General features: G+C 35.2%; 1 protein-coding gene across 2 annotated transcripts in view; it reads left to right on the plus strand.

Annotated features, from left to right (window-relative positions):
- Positions 1 to 16,898, plus strand: part of DPYD (dihydropyrimidine dehydrogenase) — a 768,719-nt gene that overhangs the window by 164,649 nt on the left and 587,172 nt on the right. For both annotated transcript variants that reach the window (XM_023641574.2, XM_023641571.2), the window contains exon 4: positions 14,308 to 14,395. In XM_023641574.2, coding sequence (XP_023497342.2) covers positions 14,308 to 14,395 — 88 coding nt within the window. The remainder of the gene's footprint in view (positions 1 to 14,307; positions 14,396 to 16,898) is intronic.

Genomic DNA, 16,898 nt, shown 5'->3' on the forward strand with positions numbered 1-16,898 from the left:
TAAACTCCCTTGAATTATCTTAGAAGATTAAGATATTTTTCAAAATATTTTCTAGTTCTCGTTTATTGAGCAGCGACTATGAGTATGATGTTGGTGCTCTTCAAAATCATTTCATTTAATTTGCATAGTAACTTATGTTGTAGTCACTATTTTACAGTTTTACCATAACACTGCACGTTCCGGTGCTGTTGAAAAATAGTGCTCATTTACTCCATTGTATTCTCCGTTGTTCCTAGACAATAGGAACAATGATTTACTACAATGATTTACATTACTGAGCACTTACTATATGGCAGGCACTAAATGTTTTACGTGAATTAATTTATTTAATCCTCCCTATAATGGTATGATGTCTAGCCTGTTATTAGCAACTTAGATGAGAAACCTGTGGACACAAAGAATTTAAATAATTTTTCCAAGATCACAAAGCTAATAAGTGATAGAGCTGGATTTAAATCCAGAATCCATCTAAAGAAGACATGGTATATATATATACAATGGAATACTACTCAGCCATAAGAAAGGATAAAACCATCCCATTCGCAACAACATGGATGGACCTTGAGGGTATTATGTCAAGTGAAATAAGCTAGATACAGAAAGACAATCTCTGTATGACTCCACTTATGTATGGAAGTTAAACATGTGGACAAAGAGAACAGATTAGTGGTTACCAGGGGAAATGGGGGTTGGAGGGTGGACACAAAGCGTGAAGGGATGCACCTACAATATGACTGACAAATAATAATGTACAACTGAAATTTCACAAGGTTGTAAACTATCATAACCTCAGTAAAAAAATAAATAAAATAAAGAAATCCAGAATCCATCAAATATTTTGTCTCTCCTGGTATTGTTTTGTGATGGGTACCTAACGGATGGTATATGGAAAAGAAGAGAGATCAGTTGAAAGAAGAGATGATCTGTTTATGGTCGAGGTAAATCTAAAAGTAGTTGGACAGAGACCTCCATGCCCTTTTCAGTAGATAGTAATAAATACTTCTAGTTCCTCACATTCTGTATCTTCTTCAAGCCGTGTGCTACTTAGCCTGTCCAGAGGATACATCTATACACACATACATACACACTCTGAAGAGGCAAATCCATTCATTGTATCTTTAGTGTAATAGTAGGCATTGTAGACAGAGGAGTCCACTGTCTATCCACTCTGCATCTCTCTCCTCTCCAACATCACACCTGTACATCATCTGAGGATGTGTATTCAATTGTCTGACTTCTCCTCTCCGATCTCCTTGAGGGCAGAACCCGTGTCTTACTCATCTTGATATCTCCAGCACCTAGCAAAATCCCCATCAAGTAATAAGTGCTCTATAGATAATTGTTGATTGAGGAGGGAAGTGAGGAAAAACTGAAAGAACAAAGGAAGTAATGTGTTAAGACTCCACAGACCACAAACACATTTATGTTCTAAAACCTTCTCTCAAATTCTCCATTCAGCTTTCTTAAATTTAATGGTGCACATGACATACTATGACAGAATCATCAATGTTGTAATGGATTTCCTTAGGAGCATAGTTGATGGCATAATTTGCCCTTAGCTTTTTTATTTTCATCTTTTTATTTTATTTTATTTTATTTTTTTTGAGGAAGATTAGCTCTGAGCTAACATCTACCACCAATCCTCCTCGTTTTGTGAAGGAAGACTGGCCTTGAGCTAACATCCGTGCCCATCTTCCTCTACTTTGTATGTGGGACACCTGCCACAGTATGGCTTAACAAGCAGTGCGTAGGTCCCCACCAGGGATCTGAACCAGTGAAGCCTGGGCTGCTGAAGCAGAACATGCAGACTTAACCATTGCACTACTGGGTCGGCCCTATTTTCATCTTTTTTGAGTTGAAATCATATTAAGCTGTAGGGAGCTAATTTTGATAACTATGTTCAAGGTATTATTTCTGAACGTTGTGTCCTTTGGCTTTTAGGCTAATTTTTTCAAAAATCTTTTTTTAATGATCCGACCATCATCACATTAATTCATTTTCCAAGCAGTTCCATTGCTTAAACCTTGGTCCACCTTAACATATGAAATAAATTGAGCAGATTAAACATTTATATTCTTATCTGTTTTTATCCCATATTCATTAATTTCCTGAAATTTCTGCATATTCTTCCTGTGTGTGCAATGTCAGCATTGACTCTTAGGCATTAAACTCCTAAGGACTGGAATAGTGTCTGAGTCACTTCATATACAACCTAGTAGGAAATGATAGTGATCTGCACAAGAGCTTTAATGGGGGCAATTTGGTTTTAACTACTTTTTTGCCACAATATGTAATGTTCCAAATGTTGTGTAGTGACATTATTTTAGGCTTGGACATGATTATAGATGTTGAACATATTTTTATTTTATTTATTGTGACTCATATTTGTGATATTTATGTTGCTTTTATTTTATCTGTCTGGTATTTCTACTAGAAAGATTGATTTAGTGATTTCTGTAGGTAATTTACGTATAAGAAAAAGCCTTGTAGAGAATAACGTGATCCGCCAGTATTATTGCTGGGCACCTCATAAAGTAAATGAAGAGTTTTGTTAGATTGCTTTATAAGTCAGCCATCTGTGGAATATATTATGTAATGATGACTATAATATGCATAGCTTTCATATGTCATTCGAGAAAACTTTCTCAAGTTCTCTGGAGCGACTTGCTATGATTATGAGAATTACTGCAGAAGTTAAATAATGATGCCCAGGTTGCGCTTTGGAGCAAGTCAGACCTGCAAAGAGTCCTGAATCTTGTTTTCACAAACTGTGAGGCAAGTCCTGACCTCATTGTATATTATGAGGATTTTAGAATGAAGTAGTGGAGAAAACCAGGAATCACAGACCTTTAGGAGATTTTTATGAATTTCTTAATGATCACCAGAATCACTGAAATAGGCAATAAAATATTTCATACCTAAATCAAGGAAGAAAATTTTGTGCCTTAATATCTTCACAATGAGAAAAACAACAATATCTGTCTCATCAGGTTCTTATAAAGATACAGTGAAAACTGGCCCGGTGGTAGTGAAGTTCATGTGCTTCACTTCAGCGGCCTGGGGTTCGCAGGTGCGGATCCCAGGCATGGACCTACACACCATTCATCAAACCATGCTGAGGCAGCATCCCACATAGCAAACATAGAGGAAGATTGGCACAGATGTTAGCTCAGTGACAGTCTTCCTCAAGCAAAAAGAGGAAGATTGGCAGCAGATGTTAGCTCAGGGCCAGTCTTCTTCACCAAAAAAAAAAAAACCCCAAAAACAAAGATGCAGTGAGTTAATAGTAATATGTACCTTATCCAGTCGTTATGAAGATTAAATGAGTTAATATTTGTAGAACACGTAGAATAGTGCTAGCGTATAGTAACCTCTACATATTTATTCAATAAATGAAACTAAATATAAGTATTTTTATTATGTGTATATTATTTATATAAGTTTGAAGAGCAATTATTAAAAAATAATTTTTCCAAAACATTAAAAGCAATAACTGGAGTATTCCCAAAATTCTAGCTGTCTTTTTCATCCGATTTCAACTTAATTGACTTCCATGCAGACCAACACTAAAGACAAAGGAACCCAACCATTTTCTCACTGGAGGAGGAAATAGGAGAGAGACCAGAAAGGTGAATCAGCTGTTGCAGTCCTCTGTGAGGATTACTTTGATAAAGGCACCCAGAGGGTGCTCTGGGAGATCAGAATGGCAGGAAGCAGGGAGCTCGGAGAGAGCCTCCTGGGCTGAGTTCCCAGGCAAGCTTGGAGTGTGGCTCTTCAGGCAGGGAAAGAGTGTGTTGGAATGCAGAGGTTGAAACTGGCTTGACCTGCTCACAGAAGGACAATGGGGTACTAATGTGGGGCGGGTGTTTCAACTGAAGCTATAGGAAAGAAATAGGCAGGAGCCAAGGCTCAGAGGTCATTTTGTGCCAGAATTCTGCCTTTAGGCAGGAGAATGTCATGATTGGATACAGAGTTTCAAAAGATCACCAGGATTGCATAAAACACTTTAAAAAAAATTTGTTCTGAGTATATTTTTCTCTTACTTGGGGTAATCGACAGAGATTTATCCAAATTAAAGGAATGAATAAATTTAAATTTAATTTAAATTAAATGAATGTGAGAGGTGTTTATTTTTTACTTTTAAAAAAGGGGGAGTGACGTCATTTTTATGGCAGAAAACTTTGTATGGGCTCCACACATGAAACTCAACACTTCTAATAGGAAGAAAATCCAGATCGGGCTATTGGTCCCCAAACGTGTTCTTTCAGCTCCTAAAATAATTGCAGTTACTGCTGCACTTACGAAAGGAAAAGAAAGCTAGACACAAATCTCTTTTACCTGAAGTAAGTCAGTACATTTTTAAGTTACCGTCTTCCAAGTAAGTTTCAGTAGGACCTCCTCTTCATCAGCACAGAACTTAGAATTATTTAATAAATAATTTTGAGTTGAATTATTCCTACTGTGCTATAATATCTAGATAGCTAAGATTTGGATAAATTTGTTTCTAAATTCTATTATTGGTGAATGCTGTCTTATAATTTAAGGCCAAGTATTTTCTTCCACTGTTGTTTTAATTTAATTGTGCCTCCTAGCGCTTCTGCTGTCACTGATCTCTATTTCTTTGGCCAGACCTGATCCTTGGTTCTGGTAGCTTTGTGAACCACCAGCTATTCAGCAGTATATTCCATTGTGACCATCTTATTAAAACCCCTAACTGGATCCTTTGTAAGACTTTTGGAGTTTTTTGGGATAGGAAAAGAGAATATGGGAGCACTGTGGGTTTTCTTTTGCCTGGTCAATTCAAATGACCAAAGTAAAACAGTTAAAATTACACAGAATAATGTAGTTTTAGTAGCCAATCAACATCTATTTTTAAAATTACTGTTACGTTTGCTCATTGCAAGAAAGATTCAAGTAATATAACATCGTATAAAGTAAAATCTTTCCAAATCTTAGTCCACATGACCTTAAGTAGGTTTACATATTTACACAAATATTATTTTTCCACAATCTACATATCCCATAAATTTAGGAATTGTATCATAATAACCTATTTTATTTGTGGATTAGCTATTGGAGTTTGTTTTTCTTTTACATCTCTATTAGAAACCAGTTAAAAATCTATGTCAGTATTGCTATTATTATATTTATTATATTTATATATATAGTACATATTATATATAATATAATTATATTTATTTCTGAAATTGCCTGCAAATAAGTCATAAAATATACAGCTTTTTCAGTTTTGAAATTTGCTGAAAAGTTTACTTTTAGAGCATCTGTGACTAATATGTATTACTTTTTTTGTTATCCTTCCTAAAGGTGCTTCTTTGACGTTAAGACAAACATACAACAGGTGTTTCAAAATTTGAAAAGATAATTTGCACATCATATAGATACGCTACAAAACGTATCTTTTTTTTTTTTTTTTTCTTTAAGAATCCTGGAAGGATTCTCAATATAAATCAAAGAGTTTATGGTGCTACTGGGGAAATAGTGCAAGTGAAATAAGATTATGGAATAGTAGGAAAACTATAATAAAAACTGTCAGTACTGTCACCCATTTCCCTATAAGGTCTGTAAAGGATCAAAAGTATATTGAGCATCGTGTAATAGCTGAATAGAATGTGAGGGGAACCACAGTTGTGGTGAGCAACAACATGCTGGTATGAAAAAAAAAAATTACACATGGCTTGTTGTAGTTAAATTAAAAATGGTAGATTGAACTATAAAATGTATTGTGAAGCTTGGGTTTTTGATAATGATTACATGCTAACTAAATGTGTAACTGACCTTTATTATGGATGAATGAGGTCACGTGTATATAAGCTTATTCAAATGAAAATGGTATATAAAATATAGGTATTTTCTTGATTATAAACACTTACCTAAGGAAAGACCTTATTTGTACGTAGATAGCATGTTTTGCAGGGGAAAGTGCTGCCCTACCCTGGAGGGTAAGAAATACACCATCTCACCAGGTGGCAGCAGTTGCAAGGGGGAAGGGAGATGCATGCCTAACGTGGGCATTGAAGATACAGAGGTGCTAGGTGATGATGTGTGCAGTGGGAATGAAGGAAAGCCTGTTTTACCACATGGATTCTCACATTTACTAATTGCATCCTTTAGATACTTATTCAATTATACATCCATAATAAAGATCAGTTACATTTTTAGTTAGGATATAGCCATTTTCAAAAGCACAAACTTCACAGTATAGTGTGTAGTGTGTAGTCCAACCTATGATCTTGAATTTAACTAATTTTTAGGAGGAGAATGTTTTTACATCATACTGTTAGCATGGAGAAACAACTAGAAGCCTCAGGAAGAAAGAATTCTGTATAAATAGCATTGCATCACTGATGAGATTGACATGCTGTGTTTTAGCCATTTGATTTCTGAAGAAGTACAGTGACCAACTGAGGAATTTTCCATAAACCTATGTGAGCAACTATCTATGTAGCAGCTACCAGCATAGATTCTGAGAACCAAAGATGAATTATAGTGTCTGTGCTGGATCAACCCATTGTCTTTTTTTTTTTTTTTTTTTTTAAATGGATTACGTTAGGCAATAGAGTTGCAGCTAAAATGTACACGTGCAGTGATAGCTGCTGGGTGGAATACTGAGAAGAACCACATTAGCATCCAGAACTTGCTCTCAGTGTTAAGCTCTAGGATACTCATTTCCCCACGGTAACATCCTACTGTTCTTCATTCTCCAGCATAAGTATCTCTGATTCTCCTGAGATGGAAATAATTTTTTCCTTCTTCTGAAATTCCATAAGGAAAAAAACGAAAACATACAGCATATATTTATATTTGTCAGATATCCACTATGGTTAATGTATGTAATTAGCTGTAAGATATTATGCTATGACTCCTCACCGACCCCCTCCACATTAGAGAAAGCAATACATAACTTTCAGAGCATTTTGAGGATTGTAGAGAATGCCTGTTAAGTAACTAAAGAAGTACATACTATTTAGTGTAAGTATGTAATCTTTAAAAATTCTCACAACAAACCTCTGAAGTACAAATTATCATCTTATATCATACCTGTGTGCTATGTGTTATCTAACCTGTTTATGTTGGCTGTATTTAGTACGGCCAGGTCTCACAAGGAACCCTATCCTAGGTACAGGGCTTATCACTATCTCATTACTGTGAGACCTGAGAAGCTCATTATCTTCCTCTTGAATTTAGCCATCTTCCTCAATCCCTTGAGTACTCTCAATCCACACCAGCTTTAAAGTAGATAAAGAATGGTTTCCTAAGAGAGGGTTGCCAAGAAGACCATCCCTCCAGGACATAAAGCAGAGCTTTTATCTATGGAATTCTCTGGTTTTCTTGATTAAAGCATACCTCTGATATAGCTGGAAGTGACAGGGAGCACTTTATATCAGAGGTTTAGGGCCTGGATGTCTACTGGGCAAAAAAAACATTTAATAAATACTTTTATTTGTTCTCATCAACCTACTATAACAGTTCCTGTATTATTGCTATGTAGAACACCTATGAATGTGTAATATTTAATTACTTCTAACAGTTGCAATATAGTAACTTAGTTTTATTCTATTTCAACAGTTCAGTTTGTAAGTCATGATTTTGTACTCTTTAAAAGAATTTGTAACAGAGAGAAATTGGAAATGGAGACATTCTTCCTTCACTGTGGCAACGTACAGTGATCTTATTCTCCCCCATAATTCTCTGCATAAATCTCATCAGTACCATTCATTTGGCAAATAAACCTTTTCTGTTTGTTTGTTTTTGGTGAGGAAGATTGACCCTGAGCTCAAATCTGTTGCCAGTCTTCTCCTTTTTGCTTGAGGAAGACTGTTGCTGAGCTAACATCTGTGCCAGTCTTCCTCTGCCTTGTACGTGGGACGCCACCACAGCATGACTTGATGAGCGGTGTGTAGGTCCACACCCGGGATCCAAACCTGTCAACCCTGGTTCGCTGAAGCAGTGTGCACAAACTTAACCACTATGCCACTGGGCTGGCCCCAAATAAACCTATTTTTTTAGACATTTTGGTATTGTTATTTGGTGGTATTATTTAAATCTTGTCTTATTATTTACTATTTCTATTTCTAATATCGTAAAGTCCCAGTTGATTCTGAAAGCCTTAAGGACTGACCCCATTTCCTTTAGTTATACTTGTTCTCTTTTCATACCTTATTAGTTCTCTCTTTTGTATATATGCGTGATACGTGTTTATTTCCTTCTAGTGAATCTTCCTGCAATTATTAATGTACACTGATTCTATCACATTGCTCTTGTTCCACTTCTGTACAACAAAAATTTGTTTTTGTCTCATTATCTGTTGTAAGAAAAAGAAAAATCTAAGAGCAGCGTTCTTCAGATATTCACGATGATATTCTCTTTGTGTAGTAAAATAGGACAATATGTTTGTTTAAAACTTTTCAGAAGGAGATATGTACTAAGTTTTTATGGAAATATTTTATTTGCTTGTAGAATAAGATGTACATGAATTTGTGGCTTCTTATGCCATTAGGTTTTTGTAGCATACTCAGCTTTTTAAAAAATAAGAATATGCTAATAAAAGTATCTTTTTAATAGAAATGGCTACACCAAAGTTGTTTAAAATTGTCATAAAATTAGCTTCCTAGTTTTATGAAGTAGTGCCTCAGTGACTACAAAGGTTGTGTAAGCCTTTGAAATTGTGTGTTCCTGTAAAACCCTAACGTTTTTATCTTAAGAAGCCTCTTGAGGAGACAGTCAAGACTACCTTTTACTTTTTTGTCTCAAGCTAAAATTGGACTCCAGGAGAGATGATGGGTTAGCCTTTTTCTAGCTCTGACTTCTTAACTGTTTTTTTGTCAGTCTTTAAATTACCCTGGCAAGGAGGCACTAATGTTGCCGAGAGATGAGGTCAATAGAATATCACCTTTTAAAATTCTAAACTGTCTTCATCCGTGAATGGGATAGTCCTGGTTGTAAGATGGTGAATGTGTTCTATTAGTTTCCTTAGCTGCCTCAGCTACTGGTCTCATTATGCTGCTGGGAGATTTCTGGAGCCTCAATGCTCTCTTCTGTGCAGTGGAGATAAAAGCAGTCTTAATAATTTTTAAGAATCACATACATGAAGATCAAAAATGAATATTAAATTTAACTTAAGTCCCTTTATTTAATTCAAAATATACAAAAAGTCTAAAATACGCATTTTTTATCTATTAATTTCTGAGAAGACCAATAATTCTCTGACTCAGACTACAGAATGTAGAAAAGTTTTTAACTGTTTTATTCCCAGACTTGTCGTCATCATCATTCAACAAAATATTTTGAGTATCTGTTGTGTACTATTCTAAATTTTACTCCTCTTGAGTTGTCTTGAAGCACCCACATGCGAATGGAAATTTCTAGAAAATAAATAACTCTATTTAAAAATTATGTTTTGGTATTAACCTATAAATTCAAATAAATATTAAAAGCCTTGAAACGTGAACATCATACGAGTGGTTAAAAGGCAGAATGATGCCCAGCATTAAAAATACAGTTACTTTTAATGATGTTGCCCTAGCTTTCCAGCCAAGCAGAATGTACAAGCTGGGCCAAGATGCGTATTAGGAATATGCAAAGTTAGTTCCAAATACCCCTGAGCTAGTAAGGACCTGTGGTGTAATCAGAGAAGCAGAGTCAGAAAGTATATAGGAAAAGCTGTTCATGGAATATTGAGAGAAGTGGAGAGCATTATTGGAAGTTGAGGATGCCTCTTGACTGTTTAATGTATCAGAACATGTAATTAGTCCCATTATGTTTTAAAGACACCAACCATCTTTCTGGGGGTCCTTTTATTATGACAGGATCTGGGCATAAGGGGTACAAGCTGTGGAATTCAGCCACATTACACTTCTAACCTCCATTTCTTGATTCACCTTCTTTCCATTCAACCTGATGCTCAATTCTGCCCAGTTTTGGTGGAAATATTGCTCAGTTGAGGAAGGATATTAGACTACGTGTTTGCCTACATTGGTGATTATAGGGTATGGAAGGTAGATCCTGTCCCCTCCTGCTACATCTTAATTAGTTAGACCTTCAAATAAAGGTACCAATATCAAAGATATGAGGAGGAATTACAATATCAATATTAGGAAAATACTTTAATTTTTAATGTGAATACCAACTTGCCTAGTTTGCTTTTATATGGACTAATATACATCATACCTAGCCTGATGAAACAGTGCTGACTTGATTGAACCAAAGTCTAGCAAAACTCCGAAGACAATACAGTGTGAGGCTGTAGGGTTTTCAAATAGATTTGTGTGATTTTTTTTTACCTGAGAAAGAAATTGTTATTTAAAGTCATGGATTAGACAACTCAACAAGCATGGGTTACAATTCCAACTGGTGCGGATGCTTAACAATAAAAGAAGCAGGCATCTGTTCTCAGATGTGTGAAGAATGAAATGTTGCTCATTTCATTACTCATCATAAGATTTTTTGGTGTCATACTATGGAGTAAAACTGTCCAGCCTCACTGATATTTGGGGCGAGGAATCATGGCTCTCTTTCCCTAGAGAAAGATCCTGGATAAATATATCTTTAATAGTTTTTGTCCCTTAGGTAACAGTACTAAAGTTTTCGTACTTTTTATTGTCATGTTGAATTGTGAAAGATTAACATTATTAAGGAGACTATATTTTGCTTTTAATGAAATCCATCGTTATGCTCTCTATTAAATATGGAAATGAAAAAAATTATCACTAGTAAAAAATCTAAGATATTTCATTGTTTTAAAAAATAATCTAATATACTTCTCTTAGTAAAAGTTTAATTATTTGCAGATTAAAAATATTACATAGTTGTTTATCTGAATTAACTTTCCCTTTTAGAATGCATTTAAAAATAAACTGTCTAATAACAGAGTAACTTTGTAACATAAAAGGGAAATTAAATGACTGAAGATAAAAACAAGTGCAATTTAAATGTTACTTCTAAGGAAAAATTTATGTAGAACTGTGGTTTACAATAATTGTTGATATATTCCCCTAAGTACTGTGTCTGTGATTTTTCACGGTATCAATCATTTAAAGCAATTTAGGTAATAACATTCTGACATGCATTTCTTCTATTTTATTTACACCATTTGCCTACATCATGGTAATGCAGTACCTTTCTGATTTGGTACAGTAAATGCACTCTGTAATATCTATTATGGCATGGTCAAAGGATAATTTATTGTCAAATAGAAAAATAGGTCAACACTAATGTCACTTGATGATCAACCCCCCCCCAAGTTTAATAAAACATCTCACCAGTATGCATTCCAGTGCAGTGGTTGATATTTTATTAGGACTACCTGGCTATAGCAGTAGTGTAATTACCGAGCTGTCAGAGTGATAAGTGGGATTAATGGCAGCCTGATGCACTTTAGTCTGCAGAGCGCTTAGAGAATTGCAAGATGGTATTATTATCAGAGTCTGCCCATTCTGGCATATTCATGGCACCAAAGAAAAAAAGAGTGCTACAATTCAGGTTTGCGTTGCCCTGCCTCATTAACATCTGACATTTCCAACAGCTGTTATTTGTGAACTAGCTCAATAATAAAAGGAGAATTATTTGGTAAAGAGGCTTAATAACCACAACTAAAAATCCTTACATTGTCAGTGCTATTAAGTGAATCTGTTTATGTTGAATTTAAGATTTCTCTGGAAGAACCAAAAAATACACTGTCTTAATTTGGCTCATTCATACCTGCTGACATTATAACTTTGTTTTTTAATTGCCTTGTTATTCAAGTTGGGTGTTAGAAAAGAGACAAGCAGAAAACTTGTGACTTCATTGTGGATAACCAGAATCTGTATGTTTTATATATATATATATATAGAAACATATATACATATAACAAACAAATATGTGTTGCTTTATTCCTATGGAATGGCAGATATTTTAAAAACTGTTGAAATGACTTTTTTATAAATTAGAAGATATTTAAGACGGCGTATTATTTGCTAAAATTTTAGCTATTTATTTTATCACGTAATAGGAAATGCTTTCAAACTACTACCACTGCTCAACACATTTATCCATGTAAAGATAACACACATAAGTATCACCTTATTTCAACGTCAAGTACCAAATAGACCATGCATTATGCTCTTTTTTCATTGTTATGCAATGTATGCTGCTGATCATACTTTCAAGAAATTCTTTTTGAACTCAGTGACACTGTTTTAGGGAAAAAATCTTAAGTATGAGAAGATAGGAATTCAGCTAAATGATAGATGTGAATCTAACAATGGCATTTAGAGAAATGATAGGGGAGAGGTTTAATGACTACATTTCAGAGAGGACAATTGATTATGAAAAGCCTTTGGTATTCATTGTGTAAAATTTAATTTAGAAAGAAGGCTAAGGGCACAAGCCAGAGAAAAGAGATCAGATTTAAAAACAAGATATTAATTAGGTACTGAGAAATTGGTTCAGACAATGAAGAGGACTCTCCTGCTCACAAAAGAATGACAAGGAGACTGGTATTGTTTTCTCGAAGGAAATGAACCAAGGTCTTTACACATGGAAGTGGGTAGAAAATGAGCTAGCTAGTCACCTTTGTCGCTGAGCAATGTAGGATTCATTCTCAGTGAAATTCTTGGAGAATTCTGGCCTTCTGACAAATGAGACAGCGGTATATCTTAAGTTTTAGATCTCCAGCCTAATTTTTTTCTATTCCCACGCTCACTTAATGTCAGACCAAATTCCATTAGTTCAGCTACCCTATCATGTGCTTTTCTCTCCAGGCCTTGGCACAAATTGTTTCTATTCTTGGGTCATTTTCTTGAGTGACCCTGTGCTCCACATCCCACCCTCCTTCGCTTTCCTAATGCTCAATCTTCAGCTTCCCTTTAAGTATTACTCCTCTCAAAGAGCTTTTCTTGATCTGCCTCTAGGACTGCTCTTCTTCTTATATGCTCCCTTTGCATGCTGGTTTCACTCAAATTCACTTTGACCACATTGACTACTACAATTGCCTGTTGTATGTCTTTGCTTTCTCCAAACTGCAAGGTCCATGAGAGCAGGACCATGGTGGTCTTGTTCATTACTTTTATATTCTCGTATCCCAGGTTCTGCCATGTAACAGGGGCTCATTAAATATTTATTAAATGAATGGATAAATGAACAAATAAATAAACAATTTAATGTACAAATTAAGGACTATTCTAGACAATGGTTTTAGTCCTGAAGTAGTAATTACAGAATTGTGATTTTCCCTATCCAACCATGTATATCAGAATTACCTTAAAGACTTTTTTCAAAGTGTAGATTCCCAGGCCAATAACTCAGATTTGTGACGGGCTCTTCTGTGGAAACTATAGCATTTATCAAGCTTCCCTGGTGGTTCTTAGGCATGCTGAAGTTTGAGCATCTGGTCTCGGGTCAATTCCCCAGGAGGCAGATTCTGAGATGGATTAGTAAGCAGGAGGTGGAGAGTAAAGGAATCAGGATTGGACATAGCCACAATAAGGCTGCCGTGGATCCTTCCAGACTTGTTCCCCAAAGTGGGGCAAGTGGACTGAGTCTCTATCACCCTCATTGACCTCTAATTGGATGTGAGCTGCCACTGGAAAGGGGGCATGACCTTGGTTGAGCCTCTTCTCTTCAACTGAGGGCACAGCAGCTGGGGGAATAAATGCTTCAGTCCGGAAGGGGGTGGGTCTGGGCTGTGCACTGAAGCATCTACCACAAAGCCCAGTTGCCATGTGAATAGTATGTGGGTTAAAAGACATCAGAAAATAGGAGGGAGGGAGGGATGACAGGAGGGAAAGTGGGAGGGAACAAGGCAGGGAGGGAAGTTGATAGGAAAGGCAGGAGGGAAAGTGAGAGGGATGAAGGGAGGAAGAAAGGATGTGTCAAGTCAAAGGAGAGACTGTACCTTTGCGTTTGTATAATAATTGTAGTCTACAAGGCATACAGAACTCTTAGCATAAAAGTCTGCGTTCTCTGAGCATGGTCAGTGTAGTGAGGAATCAAAGCAAGACTGATTTAGTAAATGAGTAAATGGTGTGTCTTCAATAAGTATGATCCTCTTAACCCCTAGAGGAACACCAAGAGGAAAGGCAGTTATTAGCCTGAGTGGTGCTATTTTATACACCTCAGATGGTGTGCAAAAAGTGAAACACAGATACTCTACGTTTACTTTATTGCTTAAAACAAGATTTCGTACCTAAAAATTGTACGGTTTTATTCTTACTTAAACTCTGGGTATAGAGTATGGGTATAGAGAATATATAGAACATTATTTTAATTACTTTGTAGTTTCTTTCATCCAGTTCTTTTATTCCCTAGATGCCTGAAATGTGCCGATGCCCCCTGTCAGAAAAGCTGTCCAACAAATCTGGATATCAAGTCATTCATCACAAGTATCGCAAACAAGGTAAATTCAGATTTAGCTCTGCAAATGAAAATTAATAATAGCTTTTGATTTTGATCTCTATTATGACCTGTGATTAAAGCATAAAGCTTGTTGTCTTAGTGAATTGGATTAAAGTATTAATAATATGGTTTCTATAGGCGTGTGAAAATGTGGCACGTTTTGTTAAGTAGTCTCGTCCAAGTTGTGCTATGATTATTGTGAAAATGCATATTCATTGTTTATTTTAGTTATGTTGAAATTAATGATTTTTTAATCTAAGGCATTCACCGGATAGATTGATTCTAGCTTAAACTTGCTGAATGGTTATAGATAGAAAGTGTCATTGATTATCAAAACACATTTCAAATTTGTGGACTATCTTTGTTTTAACATGTGCTTTGGTATTACATCTGGCACACTGAGACACATCAAGAGATTGGAGTTTGCTCTCCTACTAAAATTCAGTTAATTTGTTTAAGATTTGGAATAATTCATTGAAATTGATAGAGTTGTAACAAAAGGAAACCCCAAAAACTGAAAAATAGAAAACAGACTTTTATGAGCATGAGTAGAACAAAAGGAGTTTTGATCTTTAAGTTTTTTTTTTAATCAATGTAAAGCTAAGCCCAGTTTTCATTCACTAAGTGAAGGTTTGATTGATTGAATGATTAATTAATAGTATCTTTTGTTTGTAAAAAGAGCATTGTGAGCTCTTAGCCAAGGGTCTTATCCTTTAACAAATGAGTAAAAGCTGAGGGAAGTCTCCCCATCAGGATGTAGAGAATCCTTTTCACAAGGTTTAAAACTGATGTTCTGAAAAGCTACAAAAATCCAGTGAGTGCTCTTTCAACAACTAGTTACCTTTTTATATATAAAGATCATTTCTCAGTATGTCGATTATTTTTAAAAAATTAGGAGAAAAATGATAAATTTAAATAGCTTTAAGATTTCAAAAGAATTAAAGGTTATTATTTAGATCTAGAGCATGGTATTAATTTACATGGTCAGATTTATTAGGATTTGAAGTCTGGGTTGAAATTTTAGATTGACCACTTATTGTGAACCCAGAGAAAATAACTTATCTCTACTTTCATTTACAAAGGAAAGATAGCATCTGTCTTACAAAGTTGTATAAACTGAATCATACTTGTATGTGAAAATCTCTAACATGGTAATTATTCAAGAAATATTTTGTTGATATAGAATTATTAATTTCCCTATTCATTCAATATGTTAAATACAAGTGATTACTATTTTTGTAGCTGTTGTTATTTATTGAACACCTACTATCTACCAAACACAATGGTAGGTACTGGGTAAGATAGGGTTCCTGCTATGACCCTGCCTTTTACAAATTCGTAATCTATGAGCAAAAACAGAGACATTAAAAAAAAAAATAAAATAAACTAATCATAATTCAGTGTGGTTAGTGCTGCAATCCATTCAATCCAGGAAGAGTATTTGGCATGTGAAAAAGCAGGAATGTGGGTGTCTACATTGCAGGGTTGGGGACATTTAACAAATTCAGTGTGGCTAGAATGGAGAGTAGATTAGATGAAAATGAGTGATGGGAAAGAGACAAGGCAATTAGATTGGGATTAGATTGTGAAAATATTTTAATTCTATGCTCAGTATTTGAGACTTAATCCTATAGGTAGTAGGAAATCATCAATGCTTTATGTTTGTTTTGTAATTAAGAAGATGAATTCTGGGAAGGATCTCATTGATTAACTTCATAGTATCTCAGACATCTTATCATCACAAGACCTTTGCCTTGTATGTGAAATTAAATAATTTATATGAAGCATATGAAATCTTATTTGTTTAATAGTGACCTCATGAGACAAGGAGTGAAGTGAAATGTCCAAAGTTTGAAGTCTAAAGTGTTTTGGCTAAAATTATATCCAAGGGAGCAGTCCTGACTTTAAGCATGAGGAGATATTAGAATTATTATTGACCATCTTGGAAGATCCATGCTAGCTAAATTTTCCCTAGATATTCCAAAATTCAGCAGTGACTTTGTGATTCCAAATTACTGTATATCCCATTCATTTATAGAAAAAAGAGACAGAGAATAATGGTATTCTTTGAAAAGTTTATAAAATGCCTAAGCAAGATCAGAATCGTTTTTTTTTTTAAGAAAACTTTTTGTTTCATTAATTTGGGCATATTCTTTACTACCTAATGAAACATTGCACTTAGGTATTTATTTAAACAGATTTCCATATGAAGAGAAAGTTTTGGAAGTATTTAACTGATAATGTAGTGTTTTGCCAGGCATTTAAGGAACTCTATTGTAAGCAGTGTTTTGTTGAAGAATCAGTGTAGCAATCTGACCTTTTAGGTCAGAGACTCTTCTTCTTTAAAGCCCACAGCTTTTTAGATATTTACCAGCTGTGTACAATGTAGGCTGTCCCACATTGCTCTGCCAGTGAACCTCAACTCAGGAGGGGGGTTCTTTCCAGGTTGAGAGGGTAATTGAATCGCCAGACTCAATGAGCCTTGTGCCTCTTTGAGAAAAGGA

The sequence above is a fragment of the Equus caballus genome, chromosome 5, assembly GCF_041296265.1.
Source record: "Equus caballus isolate H_3958 breed thoroughbred chromosome 5, TB-T2T, whole genome shotgun sequence".
NCBI classification, from domain to species: Eukaryota; Metazoa; Chordata; class Mammalia; order Perissodactyla; family Equidae; genus Equus; species Equus caballus.